This window comes from Anopheles cruzii, chromosome 3 (assembly GCF_943734635.1).
Source record: "Anopheles cruzii chromosome 3, idAnoCruzAS_RS32_06, whole genome shotgun sequence".
Classification (NCBI taxonomy): Eukaryota; Metazoa; Arthropoda; class Insecta; order Diptera; family Culicidae; genus Anopheles; species Anopheles cruzii.
Window position 1 is genome coordinate 39,905,539 of NC_069145.1, and position 24,944 is coordinate 39,930,482.

At 47.9% G+C, this 24,944-nt stretch overlaps 4 protein-coding genes across 7 annotated transcripts in view; 1 reads left to right on the forward strand and 3 right to left on the reverse strand.

The window, feature by feature from the left end:
- The window catches only part of LOC128270386 (uncharacterized), a 153,627-nt gene extending 148,405 nt beyond the window's left edge, over positions 1-5,222 (reverse strand). Inside the window, exon 1 of the mRNA XM_053007785.1 lies at positions 4,997-5,222. Coding sequence (XP_052863745.1) covers positions 4,997-5,222 — 226 coding nt within the window. The remainder of the gene's footprint in view (positions 1-4,996) is intronic.
- A 7,798-nt stretch (positions 5,223-13,020) lies between these two features.
- Positions 13,021-14,404, reverse strand: LOC128274665 (mitochondrial dicarboxylate carrier-like). Its single transcript, XM_053012930.1, has 3 exons — positions 14,225-14,404; positions 13,609-14,061; positions 13,021-13,548 (listed from the first exon to the last, which is right to left on the reverse strand). Exons 2-3 carry the CDS (start codon positions 14,022-14,024, stop codon positions 13,095-13,097), a joined length of 870 nt encoding a protein of 289 aa, XP_052868890.1. The 5' UTR covers positions 14,025-14,061; positions 14,225-14,404; the 3' UTR covers positions 13,021-13,094.
- Positions 14,246-20,979, forward strand: LOC128274666 (uncharacterized). Of its 3 annotated transcripts, none has more exons than XM_053012932.1 (2): positions 14,246-14,360; positions 20,137-20,979. In XM_053012932.1, exon 2 carries the CDS (start codon positions 20,175-20,177, stop codon positions 20,946-20,948), a length of 774 nt encoding a protein of 257 aa, XP_052868892.1. In that variant the 5' UTR covers positions 14,246-14,360; positions 20,137-20,174; the 3' UTR covers positions 20,949-20,979. The 3 variants fall into 3 exon arrangements, with proteins under 3 accessions (XP_052868892.1, XP_052868891.1, XP_052868893.1); XM_053012931.1 differs by lacking the exon at positions 14,246-14,360 and adding an exon at positions 16,851-16,942; XM_053012933.1 differs by lacking the exon at positions 14,246-14,360 and adding an exon at positions 17,321-17,387.
- On the reverse strand, positions 14,497-17,367 carry LOC128274664 (mitochondrial dicarboxylate carrier-like). 2 transcript variants are annotated; one of them, XM_053012929.1, is made up of 3 exons: positions 17,267-17,367; positions 15,315-15,735; positions 14,497-15,250 (listed from the first exon to the last, which is right to left on the reverse strand). In XM_053012929.1, the coding sequence occupies exons 2-3, from the start codon at positions 15,728-15,730 to the stop codon at positions 14,791-14,793; spliced, it is 876 nt and encodes a 291-aa protein (XP_052868889.1). In that variant the 5' UTR covers positions 15,731-15,735; positions 17,267-17,367; the 3' UTR covers positions 14,497-14,790. The 2 variants fall into 2 exon arrangements, with proteins under 2 accessions (XP_052868889.1, XP_052868888.1); XM_053012928.1 differs by lacking the exon at positions 17,267-17,367 and adding an exon at positions 16,113-16,242.
- Positions 20,980-24,944: the final 3,965 nt, after the last annotated feature.

Sequence of the window (24,944 nt, forward strand, 5' to 3'; positions counted from 1 at the left end):
TCGAAACGACAGAGATCGACAACTGTTAAGTGTAAAACTCCACAAAACTAATTAAGACAATATATTTTTTTATATTCATTTATTGAATTTAATAAATAATGCATAATCACATGATGCATAATCAAAGTAAGAGACACTGAAGGGAAGGAGCAATAAAACAAGCAATACAATACTTAGGAAAGTGGCTGAAAACGTAATGCAGCGTATTGGATGTGGAAAGCTTAACTAAACAAGCTAGACATGAGCTAAATCAAACACTATGCCAGACAGAATAAACCAAAACATTCAACTAAATCCGCGTAATCAGGAGAAATCGCAAAGTCCGCGCCACAAAGGCAATCTATCACACTATCGAGACGAGTAGTGTTTCGCATAGTCTAAAAGTGAGCAGCAATACCGCTATTGTACAGCTACAATTTCACGGTGCACTAACCGAAAGGATAGTGTAGGCCTCCACCCGTGCCTCCTCCACCAAGCGGAGCAAAGTGTTTTGATACTGATTCTGCACATGCTTCGCATTTTACCCAATTGGGCAACAAAACGCTAACACAATTAGTTCGCGCAACGTGAGTGCAAACAAATGGTGCTGCACTCATGCAAAGTGTGCGAGTTAGAGAAACAGAGAGAGAGAGAGAGAGAGAGAGTGAAAGAGAGAGGCAAAAAAACCGAACAACAACAAAAAAGAGCATCAATAAAAAAGCCGCTCGCTCGCTGTCCTGTGTGGCCGTAGCAATAGAGGACTGGCGTAGCGCAACTAACTCCGCCGGATTGTTACATAAAAAATTGGCGTGCGGATGGAGAAACAAAACCAAAACAAAGCACACAACCGGCACACACACACACACTCTCACGCCAATGCGGGCCACTGGACCAATATCGCACAAAACGGAACAATGAACAAATCAACAACAACACTCCAACCCGCGCGCGTACCGATTGATTTGCTCGCGGTACGCGGGGTTGCGTTTGTTGCGTTTTAATTTTGTTGCCGGAAAAGTTCATCTAGGGGCGCGGGGCTCAATCTAAGCCAGGACAGGACCCCGTACAACCCGTGCACGGGTTAATTATTCAAATGCCGCCACACGCCGCGGGTTGAATGGGTGCCGAGCGCTCAAACGCAGATTTTGTTTCTGCGCCTTTGATTTACTACTTTGTTGATGCAGTGTAGTAGGTAGGTTTGAAGGCGATCGTTCATTGTCTTTTCAAAGTTTAATTAGATTTTTTTCGATTGAACATGCCCGTTCAATCGAATGCGTCTCTGGATTGGTAACAGTCAGAGGTTTTCGTGTTCAGCTTGATCAGCTTCTAGCGAACAATTCTGAATAGGCTCACCTCAACACAACACGTTTGTGCCACGATCGCTTGGAAGCTTTTACGAAGAAGTCGTTCAGCATGAAACAAGGACCAGACATCGTTATGAATCAGAAATTATTTATCAAATTTCGACAAGTTCTATTTTATTTTTTTTTTTTTTAGTATTTGAATCAATTTCAAATTTCAATAGCCTTCTGAAGGGCGAACATCCTTATGGCTTACACCTTGACCGTACAGGGTGCGCCATAGTGACAGGACCTATTTAAATGTCAAATAACTCCGCCATTTTTCTGTCGATTTTGAAAAATTAAGAAGATTTATTTAAGGTATATAAAATGTCGTTTATTGGCAATTTACTCAGAATATAATTTCGTTCAAATGACCGCGGCCCTTTTGGACATTTTTTGACAACAATAACAACAATTCCTTGTTGACTTGGACAACAGTACAAGAATGCATTTAAAATGACAAAAGTTATATTTTCTAGTGGCCCATGTGACGTAATTGTATCCAATGCTGGGCTTCGGACTGAGTACATTTACTTGGCGCCCACACAATAGTAATGCATAAATTGAGACATAATGTTCTGTACGTTATTATCACTTTCATCCGAATAGTTATCATTCTATCTTTTATCTCATCATTATCGCGACAACGAACCCACCATCGAATGATTCGTATGACTGTGAATAACTATTTGTGAAAAAAAAAAATGTTCCAAACATCGATCAAGTTTTGGTCGTTCGTCGTTTTGAAGAAGGTTCAAACCACTCTACCATCGTTAGTTTGTGTACGCCAAACAAACATCGCGCCAATAGGAAAACTTTATATAAAAAAACTGCATTAACAAATTAACGTTACAAACCGGTGGCCAATACCTCGGCGGGGTTTTCAAAATGATTGACCGTACACGAGAGCATGTTCACGCGAGGGGGGTAGTAGAACGCCAGGCAAACAATCCGGAGTATGCCGCAACGGCAATAAGTCCTTCTCCCAGGGGACCCGTTCTAAAATGAAAACGGTCGCCGCTAGCAACGCACGCATATTTGTTACAAATTTAACGACTGTTTGCCGCGGGAACCACCGCCACCGGGAGGTAGCGCCGGTCGCTTACAAATAACATATCCGCCCGGAATGTGTTCCGTTTCAATTATCTCGGTGTTTGAATATTATGCTGTCGAACGGACAGTCCCCGATGCGCCGTGGCAATCGACTGACCGCGACTGTTTGCAGTGTGCACGGCGCACAACATGTAAAGCCCTTGCTGTGCGCCATCGGTAGGATTATTAAACTATAATGCACCAATAGGTCGCAATTGCGCCTGGAGTACCCTGGCGAACCCCGGTCGAAGTGCAGCCTGCAGCCAAGAAAGAGGGGAGCACGCCAGCGGGAAAAGCGGGACCCGGGACTGCATCGTAACTGAATTATTGAACAGAGCAGCATAATCTGGGTGGGTCCAAATAGTTATTAAAATGTATAATGTGATTTTTTATGGCTGAAAATTTGAACGAAGTGCACGCAAAGCCATCGCAACGTTTCGGAGGGTGCATTCCACTCGGAATGTTGTGTTATTCGCTCACAAGTTCTGTCGGGCAAATAAACAACCATTATTTTGCATCACATAGCTTAGCGTTTGAGCTTGTTAAAATGGAATCAAAATTTAGTCTCATAACTTCGAAACTTTCCCAAGTGTAATCAAATACCCTCACCCCGGTACACCGGTTCGGCTTGCGAAGTGTAGCTGCCGGTGGGTGCACTACGAAGGTGGTGATTCTACGGCATCCAGCCACCGTTTCAAGGTAACACTAAACCAGGTCCATCGACATCCCATTCACAGTTTGCATCTGGCAAACAGAAACTAATTTTCATCCTGAAACATGCAAACTGTGACCCAACGACAGAGGACTATTCGCTCTGCTGCGCTACAAATGAATCCACGTTAAAATCCTTTCAAGCGCAACCCCTAACACTAATGAGCAGTCGGCAAAATATTCATCGCGCCCCGATCCGATCAGTCGCTTCACTGATTGAAGTCGACAAAAAGCGTTGGCAAACCTCTCGGCGGCCATACGAAACCCCCATTCGTCAGTGAGTTATTTCGTGTCCGGGACTTCAAAAATCGGATGGCTTCGGGAGCGCAACAAGCAAACCGTGCCCGCCCGTCATGTCGGAAAATGATGCATTAAATTAAATCATTGCCCCAGTGTAGCGCAGCAGTAACTGCTTCCGCCGGCAAAAGCTTAGCGTCCCGGATAGTGCCGCCGCGTTCGGGGCAATTAAAATCGGGTCACCGGCTTTCGGAGCTTAATTCAATCAATCCATCAACTCCAGGAGTCACCGGAGTGGGTTCCGCCGTCGCATGTTGCTGGCTGCCGTTCCGGTCAGTGCGAAGGGCGTAACATATGCTGTTATAAATAATTTATCGTAAATTTCGATTCTGCTAGCTACCGGAGCGACCGTTTTTCTTCACAACACTGCCATCAATTAAAAACCATCGATACCCGACCGGGGCTGAAAGCCAAACCCTCTTCCCAAACGCGGACGGGTTACAAGCTGGTGCTAACAGTTAATATCGTTTACTGGCCACCAGGCTGACGACGTGTGGGTCAATTTTCTTGGACCCCTTTTTTGTTTACGATTTTCCGGCACGAACACTCGATTAGTCGTTCAGCACCTCAGCAACGGCCAACCCGTGGTCGGCGGACCAACGAATGTTCGTCCGTCGGTTGGTCGCAGATAGAACGTATTAAATATTGATGCAAACCGCGCCGTCCGACATGTAATCGCTAGGAACACGGCAGGCAATCTATCGCGTCGCATGAGAAACGGGAAAATCCGAAGCCGCAGAGTTCCATAATCATTCAAAACTATCAAAAAGTCATCAGGGGGACGAAAAAAACTCTAATACTTCATATCAAATATTCTTTGACTGCGGTTGAACTGTATTCGTGTATAGATTTCAAACCGATCCGCTCCGGGGCAACCCGTATAATGTTGCACCGTTAAAAGGGCTCGAAACTCGAAAGCTGCACACGAAAATGAAGGATGAAAGTACCGGTTGGATGAGCATGCTGAATGGGCCCCCCAGCGGCGGGTGGGTTTATTTGGAAGCCAACGCCAGCACGCAAAGTACACACTTTCTGCTCACGGTGGAAAACCGTGTTTTCGGTATAAAAGCTTCAAAGCGAAGTGAATTGAATAGCCGGGAGGTTGCACATCGGTTAACCAGTAAGTTTTCCATTGAAAGCACCGCCCGACAAAATTCATCACCGACCCCCGGGTGGATCCGGGGCGTTTATCGGAAAACTCTCCAGTTCGGCCCCGGCCGGGTGCGGGGTGGCCGGTCTCTCTCATCAGTAGCATCAACGAATAATCAGCATGCCAGCCAAATCGGGCCACCCTTCGCACCAAACACTAATCAGCGCCCGGCGGTAGGAACATTTGTCGTTTAAACCTCTAATTAACGTGGCGCGCGCGCGCGCGCTGGAGGCTTTCCGATGGCTCTGTGAGGTGGAATTTATGTCCACCGGACATTCGTACCAATAAAATGAATCAATTGTGCACACGAAAGTTGCCCGAAAACCACGCAGTTGGCACCCACACTCGTCGGTGCTCCGGCTCCAGCGGTCTACGGGAGGAAAAGAACAGTGATCACAGTCGGGTTGCCGCGCTCTATACTAACCTGGTGCAAGAGGAGACGCCTGAATGGCCAGGATGCCAGCACCGGACCGGAGCCGTCCGCCGCCACCGCCGCCATCGCCCGGTAGGGTCGAGCCGTCGAGCAACAGGCTCGCCAGCAGCAGCTGGAAGGCCGAGCCGACGCGCCCAGCGGTCGAGTGGGGTGCGTGTGCCGGGGGCCGACACGTTAGGATGAGAAACACCCCGAATATAATCCTGTTCATTATCATCCGAACGTAATGACATCACCAAATGCTCATTTAAATTTTAATTGAATGCACACACATCGGGAACATTGGTGGCCGGACCCCGGACTCGGAACGGTGACGCTCACTGGAACCCGCCCCCGGGGAGCGTTGGCCACTGGAGCATAACCACCCCGCCGCCACCCTAAAATCACTCCACTCCAGGAACGGATGTCTGCATCGTGGTGCCCGTCGCAACCGGAGGAACCACCAACACGATCCGCTGGCAGGCGTCGGTCATTAAAGCTTCATCTTAATGCCCGAAAGCCTCGTGGCCTCTTGTTGCACACACACACACACACGCATACAAGCACACACACACAGGCCGGTAACAAGCGGTCACCTGGACCACGCACCAATTTCGACTCGGACCGATTGGTGAGCGAACACTTCACACCACCGCAAGACGCCAAAACTCGCGCGCCCAGAACCACCACCTAGAATTGACACTTTTAAAACGGATACTGCGGAAATGTATGGCTCCCCTCTTCGTGGCAGGTCGGGCCACTCCCACGCGTCGCCGCACACACTCTTCACTTCACGGACGCTGGGCGTTCTCCAGCAAAACCGTGCTCACTAGCCGCGAACTAGGGTCAAGAGGGTCTGGCCGTGCCGCGAACGCCCAGTAGATGGCGCCTAAGCATGAACCCACTACTGGTGTGGCTGACCATTTGTAATCATTTGCAGCAATCTCCTCAATCCTCGCGCTGTGGTTGCGTTGCGCCAGCCAGCGGGGTGAGATCGGTACTAGGTACCGCGGTCCGTTCCTCGGTGGCCCTTGCAGCGTATGATCTGTGGCGGGGTGCCTCTGTGGTGCCGGCGCAAAACTACAACGAAAAATAAGACAGCGCATATAAATTTTAATTATTATTAGTTACGTTCGCCGCCGCGGGCCCGCTGCTTGGTCGACGTGGCTGTGCCGGGCGGTGGTGGTGTGAGCACTAGAGGGACATTATGGTTCATGCTCATGGGGGCCCGGTCATGCTCGGAAATGGTGCGCGCACCAACACTTTAACCTCTCTTTAATGTGTGGGGTGGTCTTGCTGCTAAGATCGATACCGAATTCGTGTTTTAAGGAAGCAGCCAAAGGGTGGCCGTGGCTTCCGATTCGTTTCTTCCGATAATTTCTAATTTTTTAAACTAAAGACAGCATTCGACAGGGTTACGTAAAGCACGGATCAAGACCCAATAACGCCAGCCCTCGGGGCTCTCGGTTTTCGAATCATTCGTCCCGGTGCCTGGTTCTCTTCTTCCGTAACTGTAATTCACTTATCGTGATGAAAAAAATGTCATTGTACAGGATCATTTGTCAGAGCTTTGAGTGTCCTTTGTTGTGGTCAAGCTGTGCAAATCGTGGTTTTTTTGCTCTTACACCACGAAATGACGATTAGACGTTAATTTGCGGAGAGTGATCAATGCTGTTGGCCCGTTTTGTCTGATTAGACAAGAGGCCAACGCTGTTGGCTTAAAGTCTGGCTTTAATGCTTTTGTGATGGTGATTTTTCGTTCTAACAAGCGGCGCATCGAAAGTTCTTGGTGGGATCAGCTGAGGGTTATCCACTACAAAATTACTGGAGAACGGTTTATGCCGAAAACAGTGTCAACACTCAATAAGGGAATAAGGGAAACAACAACATTATTTTTTCGCTTGGCATCGGGTTCTGTCTGGTCTGGCAACTGTCAAGCTATCATGGAAGTGTTTGAGCATAAAACTTCCAGACGAGCGAACATTTCAATGGAGTGGCGCAAAGTCTAACAACCTTTTTCAATAAATCGATAAACGAGGAAGTTTCAATGAATTTATCTTTTGGCTAACTTTAGCTGTGTCCATTCCTTGCCACATGCATAGAGGAAGGCTTTCAAGGCAACTGAAATGCTCGCCACGAAGCATTCCCTCACATCTCACAAACAATCACGCTTGTGCTGCTCTCGCTCCCGTCGATTCTCAGCAGCTTTCGAAAGCTTTTAGTTTAGAATTATCAAAGGACGAACCCCGAGAATGGCTCCCACCGAAAGGGGCCCCTTCTTCAGACGCATTGCATTGCGGGCGAATCGTCCCTCGGCCATCGGTGCGATTTCAAAGATTTCCAACCCCGGTTGGGCAGAAAGAACGAAGGTTGCTTGAAACGGTACGCCAACTACAAATGATACTACAGCCCCCGGCGCTGATAGAGGCGCTCGCCGAGAGCATCGCCATCGGCTTCGGACCCTCGCGGCCACATTATCTCCGCATTATCGGCAGCTTCACGGATCCGGAAAATGGAAAACCGATAAAAAAAACAACAAACTAACGATCGACCGATGGAGGTTCACGGCACTCGCGGAAACGAGGGTTGACGAGGTTGGCGGAGCAGTATTTAAAGTGTCCCCCCGGTGATTCGGATCCTCCCCTCAAAAGGAAAATTGCGGAAAACTCCATTTCCATTCGGTGCCTTTATCACTCTATCACCAGAGCGCTGGTTGACCCTTGTTTCGGTGCCTTGCCCTACCGCAGCTGCCCCCCTCGGTACACTGCGCGCGTCCGTCGGGGTCCGTTCGTCCGCTTCGGCCCCCCGCTCCTCGACACGATAATGCTCCGGAGTGGAAATTTAATATCTCGTCAGCCAGCCAGCCAGCTTTTCGTTGTCCTTGCGGCACACAAGTTTCTGTCTCTTCCTGCCGGGCTGCCTTTCTTTGGCCGCTATCTCGCTTATCAATTCACACCATTTTCACACGCCTCCAGTGACGGCCACACAATGAAAACGGGCGAAACAAAGAAAACAAGCCGATGAGGAGAGACATAACGCACGCTCCAATCCGATATCGCCCTTTCCGTGACTTCCGGCTTTTGGGCCGTATTCGAACGGAAAAGTGCGCCACCCTCCGTGGCAACATCCGCACCGTGGGGACTATAAAACGCGTGCCTCGGATCCCTACGCAATGCCGCCAACCGTACGTCTCGGAACCGCGCGGCACCCGAAAACACGTGCGCCCCTCCCCGAGAAGCGCCCGCCGCTTCCGTTACGCCGCTTCCGTTACCTGGCTGGCTGGCTGCGAGGAAACAAAGCCCGTCCAGAACCATTCCGGGGTGGTTGGCGGCGAACGCCAAATGTACACACAGGAAATGGAAAAATCTGATACACATGGACTGCGTCTTCCCGAGTCGGACTGCCAACCTCTTGCCGTTCATTCGGTGTGTGTTTGATGGTCGTAAAATCCGGGTTCTGGTTCTGAACTTGAAAATTCTTTCAACACAACACCGGGGATGGTTTCGTGCGCTCCAAAGGGGCTGTGGTTTGTGGACGGGTACACTTGCCGCTTCAATCATCCTTCCGACGAGGGTGAGGGTGGCCACATTTTTCTGCGGTTGGCGGTCGGAACGCATCGGTACGGCGCTATCCTCGGGAGGGTTCGGGTCCTCTACGAGTGTGTGGTGTTTCCTCCGAAGGACGCACCCTCTCTGGTGTTCAATGATCTTAAAATTCCGCCAACACTCCGAATCACCGGTTGCGAGCGAGCGATTCCGTATCCGGTGCGCCACGTGCGCCGGGGAGATGGACTAATTCGAATTAGAAATTAAAGAAAATCCCTCAGGTGGCGCCTTGATAACGAGCGGCAGGATATGGCAGGAGTGTGATATGTGAATGGCACGCAAACATCAAAGGCCACCACCACCGGCAGAGGCACGGCACGGCACGGGCACCACAGGACTGGGGGCGGTGCACATCAAACGTAATGGTTTTCTATAAAAAGCTCGGGCGACGCCCGTCGAGCGGAAAATGCTCCTTTGCTGTCCGGGGCTGTCCGGGAGTGCCGCAGTTTGAAGAATTCTTCCTCTTGTGAGGAACTGTGCACTCGGCAATGATCATCCAACAGCAAGGGGGACGTAAATGCTGGACGACGACGAGTGTGTGTGTGTGGTGGTTCCAATCGAACACATGAATCACATCACCGGCGGACGGGGATTATGGGCGAAGCAGTTACGTCTGTTGGGGAACCGAAATCGATTGGAAAATTAATCCAACCGTACATACAAAGACACTGCCCTCTCGGTCTCACGGGGGAGAACCCCGGCCAGGCACGAAAACCCCGTACCGTAAATTAATATACAACAATTCGGAGGGTAAACCCCCAAGAGACGCGGTTCCACGAAAAACACGTGAAAAATCGTTCACGTTTGGCCTCCCTTTGTTACGCTTCCACAAACAAACACCCGGCAAGAGAGCGAAAGAGAGAGAGAGAGAGACTGACAGAGAGAAAGAATGTGGAAGAGAAGAGAGGCGCACGGGGTTGGAAAATGTAAATTTCAGAACTTGACTTCGAATGTAATAAACGTCAATTTCTATTCACGCCATTCAAACATTTTCTCCCTCCCGAATCAGTGCATTAGAGAAAGAGAGAGTGGGTAGGCGCAGGGTGTTGTGGCGGTCCTTCGTCGCCACTCCGCGAGTACGGCCGGCCGTGTCACAGGGCACAGGGCTGCCCGTCCGGGAAGAAGGACTGATGTGAATAAATTTAATAAAAGTATCCAACAGTTTTGCCGTCGCCGCCGCAAGGCTCTCCTCTCGCGCCACACAGGACATGCAGGACATGTCGGCGCAGGCACGTGGCTGGGGGATTTGCCTGTCCGAGTTTCTGACACATTCACGCAATGGTGCCGAAGACATTGTCAAGCTGCTGCTGCTGATGCAAGTGTTTGTGGTTTTTGTTTCGTTTCCTTGTGTTTTTGCGGCCCTGTTCCTTGCGCAGGACGCATCGCCCCCCGGGCGGTTGAGTCTGAGATCTCCGGCGCGGCGGCATCTTATGTCGACAGTCTGCTCCGGCTCGGAAGGCCGGCACCAACAGCAGAGCAGAGCATTTCCATAAACTTTTCCGGCCCAGCGGGACCGCGCCGTAGCGTTGTGGCCGCCCCGGCCGGTAGTAAAAAGGTCCGCGCGGGTGAGTGGCATGATAAACTTTTGTTTCCAAACAAAACGCCGTCCGTGCGTCGCAGCGGACCGGAACCAGTGCCTGGAACGGTGGTGCTCCCGCTTGCTCCGGAGGACGCTAACCCCGAATGGTAATCAAGCTGGTTTCCAGGGCAATGTGAAGTCGAAAGCGGGGTGCTCGGGGTAGAAAATACAAAATACGGTCAATACGTCTGTTGTGCGTTGCAACAATAAACGAGCGAATTAGGGGTACGCATGCAACCAACCAAACACCGGCTCACCGTGGGTATGGTTTAAAATTTGATTAGCCTGCAATCTTGACCAACTTTTACTGCTCCGGTGCTGCCTTCGGAAGAACGTTCGTCGTTTGAACAGCTGAGATCACCAGCAATCGTGCGTACCATAGATCCGCTAATCCGCTCACGGCCCGGATTGGAGTCGCAATACCAAAAATATCATACCGGACGGGCGCATTAGGATACGCCGAAACAGAACCAGATAGCCCACGTTCGCGCTAAGCGACGGCTGCCCAAATCGATGGGGGCGGCCCAAATCCGGCACGATTTGGCAGAGGTTAAGGAAAAGCTTCTTATGCTCCTAGTGCCTTTCCCAATGCGCCCCCCACCAGACACAGCACTCCGTTTGTGAGCGGTCGGGCCAAGCGACCGCAGAATAACGACGACGACGCCACACTGTTACCAACACACGTGCACGCTCGTTACGCACTAGAGAGGGCGAATTGCGGGAATACTTTACGCAAAAAGCCCTGTCCCCACCAAGAGCTGTGTTGCGTTCAGGTTGCTGCTGATGGGTGGTGATGCTGCGGCTAGATCATGCGGTTCATTTGCGGTTATTAACTCGAATGGATGGCCCTCACAATAAACGCAACGAAGGCGCATCGCCATCACCTTGAACTTCCGGTGATTCCGTGTTGTTCTTTCACGCGACCACCTGGGTCACCAATTGCGACTTTGATGTTGCACTCGGAACCATTCGCCAGCCGGGGGTAGCGCGACAGGTAGTTCAGGAACAGGAAAACGACCCCCGTTCACGCCCGTCAGCAGAAAGAACGCCAGAAGTGCCCAATTTCTGCCACCGCCAAAGGCTGCGCTCCACAGCTGGAGCTCTTGTTTTGGTTAGCGCTGTAGTGGTGGTAGTATGGGCTTCCGTGGGGCCATTCACTAGTGGTCGTACCGTTCCGATTCCGACACGAACCAAGCGACGAACCAAACCAGCCAGCCAGCCAGCGGACAACTTGCCCTGTACGGGGAGTTGAAAGTGGCCTTTTTCGCCCTGTTGGGGCTGCGGAGGGGAATGAAATGAGGCTGATACGCACCACAATTGCTACGGAGCGCGGAACACCGATGCTACACGCGACACTGGGACACTGGCACTGGGTCAGTGGAAGTGGGGAAAGCTTCACTGCACTGCTTACGCGAAACCGAAAACACGACACTACACGAGAAACGATGGTTCCACTGTCGTTGCTAATCATATGCAAACCCGGCACGGTCACAGAGTTCTGGCACAGCCGTTCTCTGGCGTGTGAACGACAGCACGCGCTCTCTGCGGGCACGGAACCACGCGGGGCACGTCCGAATGAAACTACGATTCCAATACTACTGCGCTCCGTTGGTGCTTTCGAAACACAAAACCGTGCGTGCGTGCGCTTCTTGCGTGCACAAACCGTGCGAGCGAGCGGGACGCACGATGCGAAACGAACAACACGAGCGGCCACCACCAACACCACGGCACCTGTTTATGCCGTTGCGGAACGAACACGAACGCAGCAACACGGGAAAACTGGTTTTCCGAAGCTCTTTCAACCTTCCTTTTGCGACCGTAACACAGTGGGGCATTTGTTGAGGAAAGCCGGACAAATTTGTATTGAGGAAGAATCTATGGACTTTTTTCATCGTTTTTGTGTTCTTTGCATGTGTTTTGATTGAATTCAACGTTTTATGTATAAAACACGTGTTCAAGTTTATAAGTTATGTTTTCGTTATTTTAAAGTTTTCAAACGCCTAAGCTATGCAATCTGCATTACACCAAAATGTGTTAATGCATAATCTTCTGCAAATAGCAAATCTTTTTATCTATATACCGCTTTTTCTCCAAAACAACTGATCCAATGCGATTGAAATTTTGCACAGCCAATACTTTATGTACCGTAGCAGGTACGTTAAACCAACTATAAAGCCCTAAAAGATTTATATATGTATCTCTACAATAAATGTTATCAAAGCTGAAAAACCGCATTTTTCGTAGTTTACTATACTAATTCCCGATAGAAATGTACAAGCAATGCAAAACGTAAACATTTGATTATTTCATATGAAATAAGGATTCACTACCTTTGAATGATGTATAATATAGGTACATTACCGTTGCAGAACTGTGCTAACGATCGCGTTCAAGTAGCTGATAAAAGTTGGTTTTAAAGAGCCATTTTTATCACGAGATTTAAAAGGTTTTAAAGAGCCATTTTTTCGACTTTGACAGATGAATTTTCGGAATCTACGCAACATGGAAGGCTAAAAAATCGGATTTGTCATAAATACATAATATAACTATAACTAAAATCCTCAGTTTTAAAAGTTGACTTCTGCCGGCTTTTCCCCATAGTGCCGTAAAGCTCTGTACGACGGTGAAAAACGAAGCGTTTGTGTGTTTGTGTGCATTGTTGTCGTGAGTGTGTATAGGTGCGCTCGTTGCCTTGACAGTTGCTGTTTCGGAAAATCTGAGCAAAAATGAAAAACCTAGTAGCCGGGGTGGGCTATGACATGCTGTCAGGGATTTCGAAAAGGATAACATTCAAGCGACGGTTTATTAACCACTACTACTTCAGATCTATCACTGGTTGTGCTTCACGCTACACTACTGACTATGTAAAAACTACCTATTTTCAGTTCATATTTCTAAACTACAACAGTCTACAGCGCAGCCACTTTCAGGGTGCCTGCGCTTGAACTATCCCAAAATTGATTCGCAGCTGCTCCAAAAATATGAACGTTAACACTGTGTGCGGCCCAAGGCGAATGAAACGTGGCACGAATCCCTTGAAAAATCCCACCGGCCCGAGCTTGCCGATGTGCCGCAGGATGGCGCCGATATTGCGAAACTCGCCCGGTTTAGCGTTCATCATCACAGTCTTCACTACGTCGATCGGTTGGGTCATTGTGGTTGCGATTCCACCCGCAATTACGGAAGCGAGAAAATGCGTGCCAATGTTGTCCGTGAAGTACCCCGTCTGGAAGAGCGTGTACTTCGCTTGGTCGTAGAAAGTGAGCTGTCCTATGGTCATAAATACGGACCGTGCTGTCGCTGAGCTTGCGCCGGAGAACAGCCTCCGGAATCCCTCCTCTCGCCAAACGCGCATGATGCCATCGATTGCATTTTTATAGCTACAAAAACAAAACAAAAATAATTATTTTACGGTTCGAACATGTTCGCACTGTTCATACTTGCGTCGCTGCGACGGAGGTAGTTTGACATCGTTCTGCATTCGTACGTTAATCAGATCGGCAGGAGAACCAACGAACCCTCCCACCGTCCCACCGATGGCGGCCATCACTACGCGGCCAAAGAAACCGGACTCTTTGCCAAACTCGGACTGTTTGCCCAGTTCATAGATGGCGAAGCGGGTCGTGGAGTAGGTCAGCTGGCGCAGTACTGCTGCAGTAACTCCACTGTATAGGGCAGTCAATCCTTCATCATGAACAATTTCGCGGGCAAGCTGGAACATCGACAGGTTGGTTCGCATGTCGATCTGATAAATGACTTTCAGCAGATCGAGGGGGTGCGTACAATACGCTGAACCGGCGCTTGCCAAACCCCCAAAGTACCATCGAGAAACCTTTTGTGGTCCTTTCGTAGTCATTGACACCCCGTGCACCGGCGAAAGTGCTCCGAGCTCTCTGTAACGGTAAAATCAAAATCGTACATCTTTTGCATCGCGAGCGACATCTGTGGAGCTGTCAGATTCAAAACTAACGCGACGGCCATAGCTCCTGCGGCAACCCTGCCTCGGTCAGATGTCAGAGTGTTGAGTGTTGAGTATTGAAAAATTTCCATCTTTACCCAAATCTCGTGCACTGTTTTCCGCGACAATCTGTGGATCGCTTACAGCTTCACACGCTTCAACCTGTTTTCAACCAACTACCGAGAACGTTTGCTAATGCAATAGCTACGTTTTCACTGAAGAAACAACTAAAAGGTACGAACTAAACGCAGCGCCGAGTTCAGCGACGTCAAACAACAACTGGCCTCGTGTGGAAAGACAGCTGCCGGTTTGACGTAAACATGGAACAACAAGAACCACAGAACCCAAGCAAACAACAAACGCCCCAAAGCCGTTAGCCAACATTGATAAATATATTTGCTTTCCCTCCAAGCACCTCACTTAATCGCGGTTTAGTTTAACTACCACGTGAGGTGACTACCTAGACGCCAATATGCAAAGGAAAATGTAAAAACAGAGTGGTTACAGTTCTAAAACAAGCACAATACCGCCTGGCACTGCGGTATCGATGGGCCCACTGAGTTGGCCACTGACTATTGCTCCGTGTTCGTTAGTGGAATGTGTCAAATTGCTCTAAAAGCGCACGGTAACCCGTAACATTAGTGGTGTTAGTGGACTGTGGTCCCTAGTTCTCCTTCGTCGTTGGTTTCAGGTAGCCAAAGTTCATACGCAACTGCTCCAGGAACACAAACGTGAGAATGGTGTGCGGGCCGAGACGGACAAACGCCGGCACGTAACCCTTAAAGAACCCAAGCGGTCCGAGCCGGGCCGTGAAGCGGACAATGTCCCAAACGCTGCTGAACTCTCCCGGCTTGGCGTTCATGGCACGCGTCTTGAGTACGTCGAGTGGTTGTGTCAGCGTGGTTGCGATGGCACCGGCCGTCAAAGACGACAGGAAATGCGTCGTGAGATTATCGCCGAAGTAGCCCGACGTCAGCAGTAGATCCTTCACCAGATCGTAGAACGACAGCTGACCAATCGTCATGAACACAGCACGGGACGTTGCTGTCGAGGCACCGGAGAAGAGCCGCCCGAAGCCCTCCTCCCGGTACACACGTAATAGGCCGTCGATTGCATTTTTGTAGCTAAAATGACAAAACACTAAATAGTCATCCGCTGGCTGTAAAGCGATTGAGATGGCCGACTAACTTTCTTCGCTGTTCGGCTGGCAACTTGATATCGTTTTGCATACGGACGTTCACCATGTCGGCGGGTGTACCGACGAAACCGCCCGCCGCTCCGGCCGCTCCCGCTAAAGCTGCTTTGGCGAGAAACCCAGAGTCGTTGCCCATCGCTTGTTTGCCAACCTCGTAGATGCCGAACCGTGTCGTGGAGTAGGTCAGCTGGCGCAAAAGCGAAGCCGACAGTCCATTGTAGAGTGCCAGTACGCCTTGCGTGCGCACCACCTTCCCGGTCAGCTGGAGCAATGATATTTTGCCTTCCTGCTGTGTTTGCAGTGTTACTTTCAGCAGATCCAGCGGATGGGTACAGCATGCCGCGCCGGCACTGGCCAGCCCACCAAAGTACCAGTATGAGATACGCTTCTTATTGTCGATGCTGGCCATGCTGACTGTAAAAGATGGGAGAAGAAAACATGTTTTGAATAGAATCAACCACCATTAAGAGCATAAATCGTGCAGTCAGACTCCTTCCGGCCGTGCACCCATTAAATCAGCTGATAATGTTTCATTGTCACGGGGGCTTGGTAACAGGGACGGAGCGAAATAAGATGTAAACAAATCGTGGCGAAGGTCAAGTCAAAGGATGACACCCCGCGACACTAGCTCGCCATTCACAAGCGACCGAAAGTAGCAAAGCACTGATGACTATGTTGAAGGAGGCAGGGCACAGGTGTGAAGAGGCGACTTATTTTTAGATAAACCCATGCTGAATTTGTTTGCGGAAGATAATGCTGCACTCTACGTTGCACGTTCACAGCTGCCTTACCTACGCCGAGGGGTGTGTGTGTGTGTGGAAGACAGGGAAGGTGGGTTTAGGCCAAAAATAAGGCTACAACCACGACGACGGCGGCGATGGCGACACAGTTTCTCGAAGTACCCGAGACGATGACGCAATTGACAGACGAAATCGACCACCGGCAGCTATCTGGCACAGTGGGCAAGGTGTGTAATGTGTGGCGGCCAACATTTGCAACACATTGATCTTGGGATCGTTCACCGATAAGACCTTCACATTGCTTCCGCAATTCATGTACTATCGAGCTCAGCGGGGGTCTGAATATTCATTTGAACCACTCTGCGGATAAGACGTTATCACGCAGCGAGCCGTTTGTGATAATCTTGTACAGTGAAAGAAGGCGACAGAAATTTACGCTCATTGCGCTGTTATTCAACGCAATTATGTCGTAAACCCCTCAAGAAGATGGATTTCAAAACAGACCCATTTAGGGACTAAATTTATACATTATCAGCAGTTACAATTTAAGGACGTTTGTAGTTTATAAAAGGCTACACAAACTTACTAGTGACTGAAGAGAAGCACGTTAATTCTTATCGGAGGAGCGCCCGTTCGATCACTGGAAAAAATTGAACTGCACCGTCCGGTTGAAACTCGTCGATTCTTTTGCACAACCAACCGGTTTCATCGACTCTCCACTACAGACGCACGGCGCCGATGGAGCAAACGTCAAACTCAGCTTTTCCATCAAAACAAACAGTGTTTTGAATCGAATCGAAGGTTTACGATTCGACCTTTACTGTGTGTTCGAAGGGTGGGATAAATATCAGTTAGCCAGCGGTCGATAATCGCCGTTTTCGGTAAGTAGACACTGTTTACACAAGGCTGACTTCCTGCCAGCCGCGTTTTTCACACTTCAATTCACATGTCCAACGGTTTGGCGCGGTAGCGTTTGGGCAACATATTAGTGGCGCACGGCCGGCGTATGCTCTGCTGTTGCCAGGAACCGCAACGATGGCTGGCCGGTTGGTGATAGACGGCCAGTTTGTTGGCGATGGTCAGCGGGGACCGGTTTTCGTCGACACAAAGTAACAAACTGATCCTATAGCTTCCGATGATAGAGACGATCAGTCGCGGGCGGACAGATACATTCGAACGGATTCATTTTCGCTGGTTGTACTTACTTTCGTATGAAGGCAGGATTTAGGATGCCACTCGCAAATGTGTGGACTGGCCGTCACCAAGAGGTTTCCGTCGAGACGCGCCCACTCGACTCGGCGACCGCTTACCAAGTGAAGTTATCAGGTATCAACGGCTCGCTTCGCTAAAATTATCATCGTCGGTTGTCGCCGGTTGTCAGTGACAGCGTTGGACAACTTGTTTTGTGGTCCGCGGTGACGCACGCGGAGATCTTCAATTCCATCTCTGTCTGTGGACGCTTCCGTCGTATCTTTACTGTCCTGTTTCGTCTGAGCCCCTTCAACATTGATCTTGTGACCACCGCTCAGCCTTGGTCGGTGTTTGGAAGTACTTTATCATTATCATCGCCATTATCCATAGCATCTAGTGCGGGAGAATAAAGAGCATAAAGAATCTCGAGAACGTTACAACAATGCGCTCAGCTGGTGGTGGAGATGGTAGGACGCAGGGAGGATGGATTACGAAAGACATAATCTTTTTCTCCCGAAGAGTTTTCCACGGGGTTTACATATGACGAAATGATAACGTCAAACGGATAAGCAAATAAGAGAAAAATAAATAGGACCGTGCCGGGAAACCGTACCGCGTTGGTGTGCGATCATTGACGCAAGTGTTTTCCGCCACAACTCATGATTCCTGACCCTGGGAAACTTCCTACACCGACAGGATGAAGACAACAAAAAAGTTTCCTACGAACTTTTTCCATTTATGGAATTCCCTTTGTGATCTACGTCAAGATATCTTTTTCGGTTTACTGACTCAAATAGGACTTATCGAAGAATAATTTTCTTCCATTCTTCTCACTTTTTCGAAACCTAGCCTATTTATTGTAAAAAAATTAACACAAAGTGCGTGCCTGTTCAAAGTCGTATGTTTTGTGTCTGGGTTAGCTTTTTCTCTTGCACTCCGAAACTGGTGTGAATCAGTATGGTCGTTGGCCGTGGACCGAGCGGAACCGCTATTAAGTTCCGCTCAAGTTATTCGGAACTTGGTACAAGACAAGATGACAAGATGTTTGGTACTTCAATCCTAACCGGTGAAGCCAAACAAAGAGAATCTCAATAGAGAGGAAGTATTCGAATTTTTCTCGGCCATGACCGTTAACAAATCGGTGCGTACTCCATTGGTGCGGAAAATTAAGCACAGTCCAGCGATGGGTGGAAAGCGACGTCTGGGAAAACTATCACCCCACCCTTCTATCGGTGGGCGATGTTGGTTAAGCAATCAAACTGGTTGACAACTCCGTTTTGTCCAAAATGTCTAAAAGATAATCTAAAAATATATGTTTTGCAGAATGAGCAGATTTTTTTCCCAGATTGTCACTCCGCTTTCGACTGAACAGATGAAAAGTTTTCCGTTTGAAGTGTACAGTTATTGCTACCGTTTTCCCAGGCCGTGCAAACTTTTTCCCAGAGCACGCATACAAAGTTTTATACGTATGTGGTTAAAGATCCACCAATGGACCAACAAACAGTGGGTAATGCCTCACAGGGCGAGAAATAAAGCGCTCCAGTCGCAGAAAGTTTTCCTATCGTCTGTAAGATTTCCTTTGGGGTCAAGGTGAACTTAATGTTTCTTGTTTCTGCTTTGTTCTGTTAAATGAGTTTTTGATTGTACTTAAAGTTTCATCTTGCTGCAAAAGGACACAGTTTTCTTCTTAGAAACTATCCATTTCAAGTATTAGTATTTTTATGCTTTCTCATGAACTAGCATGAACAACATAACAATGAAGTCTGTATCGTTACTGCTATTATCAAGTGGTAACAAATCAAAAATAAAAACGATTATTGTGCAGGATATTTCTACACTCGCTAAGACGAGGTTCGGTCATAACCTTCAATCAGCACTAAAGTGAAAGAGATTCCCACATGTGAAAAGGCTCATCTGTTGTGTCGGCTGAAGTCGTGGCGGTAGTAACAGGATGTGAAAATGGTTTGATAAGAATTCGTGGCAGCACACCACTACGGATCGATTACCACGGATGGCTAAATTACAATTTCGTGACTGGACGATTTTATGTTTCGGCTGCTGTGTTAAAGCCCTTCAGCCGCTTCGAGCCACATTTTGTTGGTCGTCACATTTGCAATCTGTTCCTATTTAGTTTCTGAGCGATTTTAAATTTGTTTAACGTAAGACTTGATTAGAAAATATTTGTCAGCTGCTACAATACTACGGAAATTCTGATGGAGGCCGATTTTTTATTCGTATGGTTTGATAAATTATCTTTAGACGCAAAACTTCTTAGTTACATTAGTTTGATTTTGATTTTATATTTGTTTTAAGTTGATTTATTGGAAGATTTATTGCTTCAAAATGCTTTAGTGTAATTGAACCCCTATGTGGAACCCATTGCTCATAAGAGTATAGTCAGCGATATACAATTCCTCGGAGATTAATCAAGGTTGAGAAACCATAGAAAATGAGGAATCGTACGAAGGTCAGTGCATATTTGCATCTAGTGGACGTAATCAATCATGCGCCCGATGGTCTGACAAAAGTCAAGAAAAAAGATTAGTATCTGCTAAAGATGCAGTAAAGTGGTATCCATCCATGATTCATACATTTCTCTTAGCAAATAACGGGGTGGGCGATGGGTGTGGTATTTGCAGTCGGCATGTTTCGATCGATATAGATTCCCAGTTACACAGACAAAGTTCATACAACACTAGACAGTCGACACTTAGACACCCGACCGGGTGGCATCCGTTCGTCAGACGTAACCACGAAGGTATTAAGGTGGCGCCGGTTATGCGGTCAATTTCGTGTGTGGTCGTGGCGATCAAAGGCTTCATTTGCACATTTTCATCGTTAGCCGATGGCGATGATTCGCTGATGTCCCCTTTCCTCTTCGCAGCACTTTCGTGATCTCCGGCCGTAACTGTTGCGCCATCGATGTCGAGGGATATCCTGGCAGCGTGCTGTTGGCCAACGGCAGGATACTCGTCACATAACACCGGCGATATACCGCGCAACACCGTGATACAGGAACGAACCGATACCGATGGAAGTTTTCTGATTGCTACGCTGCTGACCAACTACCTCAAGCTGTCGGGCGATAATCATGTCCTGCTGTTTGCAACACACCAAAATAAAGCGCACTACATCAGCGCGTGCCAGAAGTTAACATTCAACACGGCTGCCGCCATCGAGTCTGGGACTTTGTGCATCGTCGACATGTTGGCCGAACTGTACGACGATTGCAACACCTCATGTCCACCATCGGCAAGCGGTGCTAGGCTGCTGCAACTCATCAGCGAGCGCGTAGCTTCGTACTCAAAGCGCAACACCATGGTCATCGTTGACGATCTTGGTTTCTTCACGAATCTTCATCCGACCGGAGAAAACGATGTGATAGATTTCGCCGAAGATTTGCTTTGTCGATCCTATCAAGCTATTCAGCACATTGTGGTGAAGGTCAATGTGTCGGAATGTTTCAGCCGGCTCTGTGCCTACATTGGCGACATAGCGCAGGTAGCCATCACCCTTGAGCCGCTTGCCTCGGGCAACTTCCGGGAGGTCGACGGTCGCTTAACGGTTTCCCGCTTGGCGGGCAGTGGACACGATTTGACAACGTTGCGGGAGCATCATAGAACGTTACTGTACAAGGTTTGTGACCGACAGATCCGGACCTATGCGCCGGGAGAGCCGGGTATTAAAAACTTGTAAAAATAAACGCCCCATTGGCCGGGAGCCAGCACTAGGAGTGCAATGTGTGCATATTTTCACTTTCATTTCACGCCTGTCCACGTTTCTCCGTTGAGCCGCAAGGTAAGTGGTGCCAAAAGATGACAAGGTTAATGCAAGGCAATACAAGAAACATGATGACATCTAGGAATCTAAGTGTAATTTACCGACCATTCATGACGAATGATGGATGTATGGGAAAAGTTTTCGCTCGTGAGAATGTGAAATTCAGGGTGCACTTCTGGCAGAGCAACAGGATTCCACAATACGGTTTCTGTTTTCCCTATACTGTGCCCATAAATGACCCTAATGACTTAGGTTGTACGTGATTCATTTCCTGTTCCAATTTTCAGGCTGCTTGGCTAGGGGTAATCCTTTCGTCTGGTAACGCATGTACACAGGCATGTTGCTAAACCGTACGATGTGAACTATAAACTTTTTCGCACAGCCAGGCATGTCCCCATCCAAATAGAACGCAGAATAAGTTGCGATTCCATGAGTGAAACAGAACATATAATTCACGACCCGAGCATAGGGTGGTACACTGTGTATAGGCACAATTTCTCTGGTGTGCAGTTAGAATACAACTAAAGTTAGTTCTTTAAGTGATGGTAATGATAAAATGCTTTTTTGCTTACCATCTTTCTGCAAAATAATACTTATGATCCCATATAAAATGCAGAAAAGTTATTATTTTGATTTATTATACACATGATGGCATCTTCAAATTGTTTGTCGCATTTTTCTTGTAAAATGATCATGTAGCCTTTATAGTTATGACCAAATTAAATGTTGAAAGCAATCAAAACGAGTCCCACAATACCCCGCGTTAAATTCCTTCACACAGTTTCATGTTCAGTACGATGCTGCCTTGTTTTATGTCTCCCATTTGCTCCTTTAATGCTCTTTGGCAAAAACCAACTTGACCTACTGTTATCGTTCTGAGCTAGTGAGGGCATAAGTTTGAAAAACGGAGAGTTTCAGTTACGGTTTGCGACATTCCCTCAGTGGACCTCTCTATAACTGACGCCAGGCTTCTGGTCTCGAAAGGAATGATATATTTTGTACGCCATATTTCATAGCATCACATCCCACCATAGGCGCGCCACGTTCGTCCACGTTCCATACCGAGGAACGTCAAAAACCTTTCCCGCCCGCAGCATACCGCCGCAGAATGAGTTATTGCACATTTTTGGAACTGCCGTCTTTTTTTGTTTATTTTCATTTGCTACACTTTCTTCGCCTGGCTTGCTCTCCTAAGACACTCGAAACTGGGCTTCACTAGATGTACTTTTCTCGAAATCGTTCTGGTCTGTGAATGTGTGTTCTGCGTAGTGCTTCGTTATAAATTTATTGGCTGCCCCAAAGTGGATGCGTTTGACAGATTGTTAATGAGCGGGCTACAGTGGATTGTAATGCTCGTGTAACACATGGCGGCATCCAATTTGTCCGTGCAGCTGCAGCAGGACAAAACTTTGTTGATAAATCAGTCAACATGTGTAAAGGATCGGTGAGTAGCAGAATACTTTCAAAGCACAAACTCCATGTTTCTTCTCCATATGTACATCGAATTTCACTGTGCACTGTCACTTAAAATAAATGTTTAACGCTTAAAAGTTTAACACATCTCTACTAGTTTATGTGATTGCTTTACTAATTAGGCAAGACAAGCAAAATTCAAAAGAATCAAGCCATACTAAAAATTTATGCTTAGCACCATGTCGACTTATTTTGGTGCATCTTCTTTAAGTAGCACAGCAAGATCCCCTTTAGAAGCCATATTTAACTTAGCACACTTTCCGTGATAGAAAAGAACAGTGTGTGAGCCGCTTTTTCAGTTCCGCCTCCATTTTTCCGTTTCGGAAAAATTCATCTATTTCCGGAGAAGTTTGACGACTTCCGATCGACTTCGTACTACCGATTTTTTGATCAAATCTGCTTTGTGCTAGGTCAGCGTATTTAATTGCCGATTCCGTCGACGATGGTGATGACCAGTGTTCCATTCTACGAACGTACAGCCAAGTTAACTCTGCAGATAACGTGATATATCGTCACAATACCAAACCATAAATGTGTGCCTACGTTCGTCTTAAATACTAATCCGGTTCCACGGAATCTTTTGATTAATGGGGAAAAAGGTCATGCCGGATGATACCTCGATATCATCTCTATGACGACGACTGTAATGGGAGAGTCCTAAATTTCAATCTCTAGTTTATTTTCGCACACCCACCGGCCAGCATTCCCGGCTCTGGAACGTAAATATTCATTTGGGGATGATTTGATCTCATTTGCCTCCTTGCGTGTCGTTTTACGATGCACTAAAATCCTCACTTGCCGTGTAGTCGCCGTTCCGCGTAGGACGCGTATCGATTTACCCAGATGGATGTGTTGCCCAACTGTTTTTCACCAAGATCTTGATTTGTGTCGACAACCCTTGCGGAAGAATATCGATTTTCCTTTTCCGCCTTTCTCTTGGGAAAATTGTTTAACCGCAGGTCGAAACCACAGATACTGCGAAGCCAAATAAGACCTGGTTATGTGAACTCGGTGGCGGTTGAAGCGTTTCATTTATTTGTTCCTTTTATTATTTCGGTTTCTGGTGGCGGCGTGTCTTGTGTTTTTTTGTAGGAAACCATGTTGGGTACATAATGAAGGGATTTTCGTGGTCCAAATGTACACACTACAAGCAACGGTCTATCCGACAGATACTTAGAGTGGATTTTGATTAATTTTGAGGATGTTCCGTTCTGTACCATCTTCGTTTTAATTCAATGCCGTATTCCGACGCCTATAAATTTTTTTTAACGGGATTGGATATTTAAAACAGAACATAAAGGATCATCAGTACGTAAATCAGAGAGCCCTCGGTTTTACCATTTAGATGATGGCTTTTCTAAAGAAACGCTTAACTTTACTACAAAACTCTCGTAAGTTAAATGTCTTCATCTTATTGAACGCACTTTCTCGGGAACATACACTCGGCACACGCCGCAGGACACGATATTGTACCAACGATCGTAAAGGCCCGTAGTAGCGTCCATGATCAATATTAATCCGTTCATCCAGAACACTGCGTAGCTTTGTTATGCTCGAACCCTAGAAACATACCTTGTCGGAGACACGACCAACGTTACGCAAATACGTCCTCCAGTGGGCCTCTTCTTGCTGTTTATACTCATGCACTACCAGAGCAGAAACGCATGCCGACTACGCCTGTTGACATGACCGCAAGGCGAAATTGGTAAACTCACCGCACCGAGCCCAGCAGCGCCGCTTGTCGTTGACACCGTTACTACGGGCATGGGGCTCGCTGTTCTGGCCCCATTCCGTGTCCTGTCACAGGACATCAATCAGTACGGGTATCGATACCCCGGGAGTTGCCAATGGGGAAGGGTTGAGCTGTTGTCGTTCGATTTTTCACGACTTGTCCAACATCTTTCACGGCGCGAACCCAGGACTCGGGAGTCACGCCGTGTCAGAGGACGAAGTCGTTCGGGGTGACTATATTAAATTGTTCGACCCATCGATCCTGTCTTTGGGTTCTGCTTTCAGTGACCAGCCGTGCACTTTTTTCCACGCCAACACGGTCAGCCGAACTGGACGATGGATCATCTTTCGGTGTCGTCCATTTTTCAGCGTCCTTCCCTAGCGAGGGCGCTCGATGTGCACGTAGAAAATTGACCGATCGACCCGGCCTGTTGTAAAATTTATCAACATTTGTCAACATTATACCACAGTAATGCGGTGCAATGCGGTACGAACAGACCCACAACCAACTGTGGCTCACTACGGCGAATGTATCCACCGAAGCGTGTTGACGATTGCCTTTCCTTGGATTACACGGTGCGACAAGCAATTAACGACTCTTCGTCAAATACCACATAGGTCAATGGGTAAGTAAAAAGTAAAGTAAGATAACAAAGTTTCGATGGTGCTTTTCTTTTTACTATTGATCTATCGATCTGTTTTAGTATA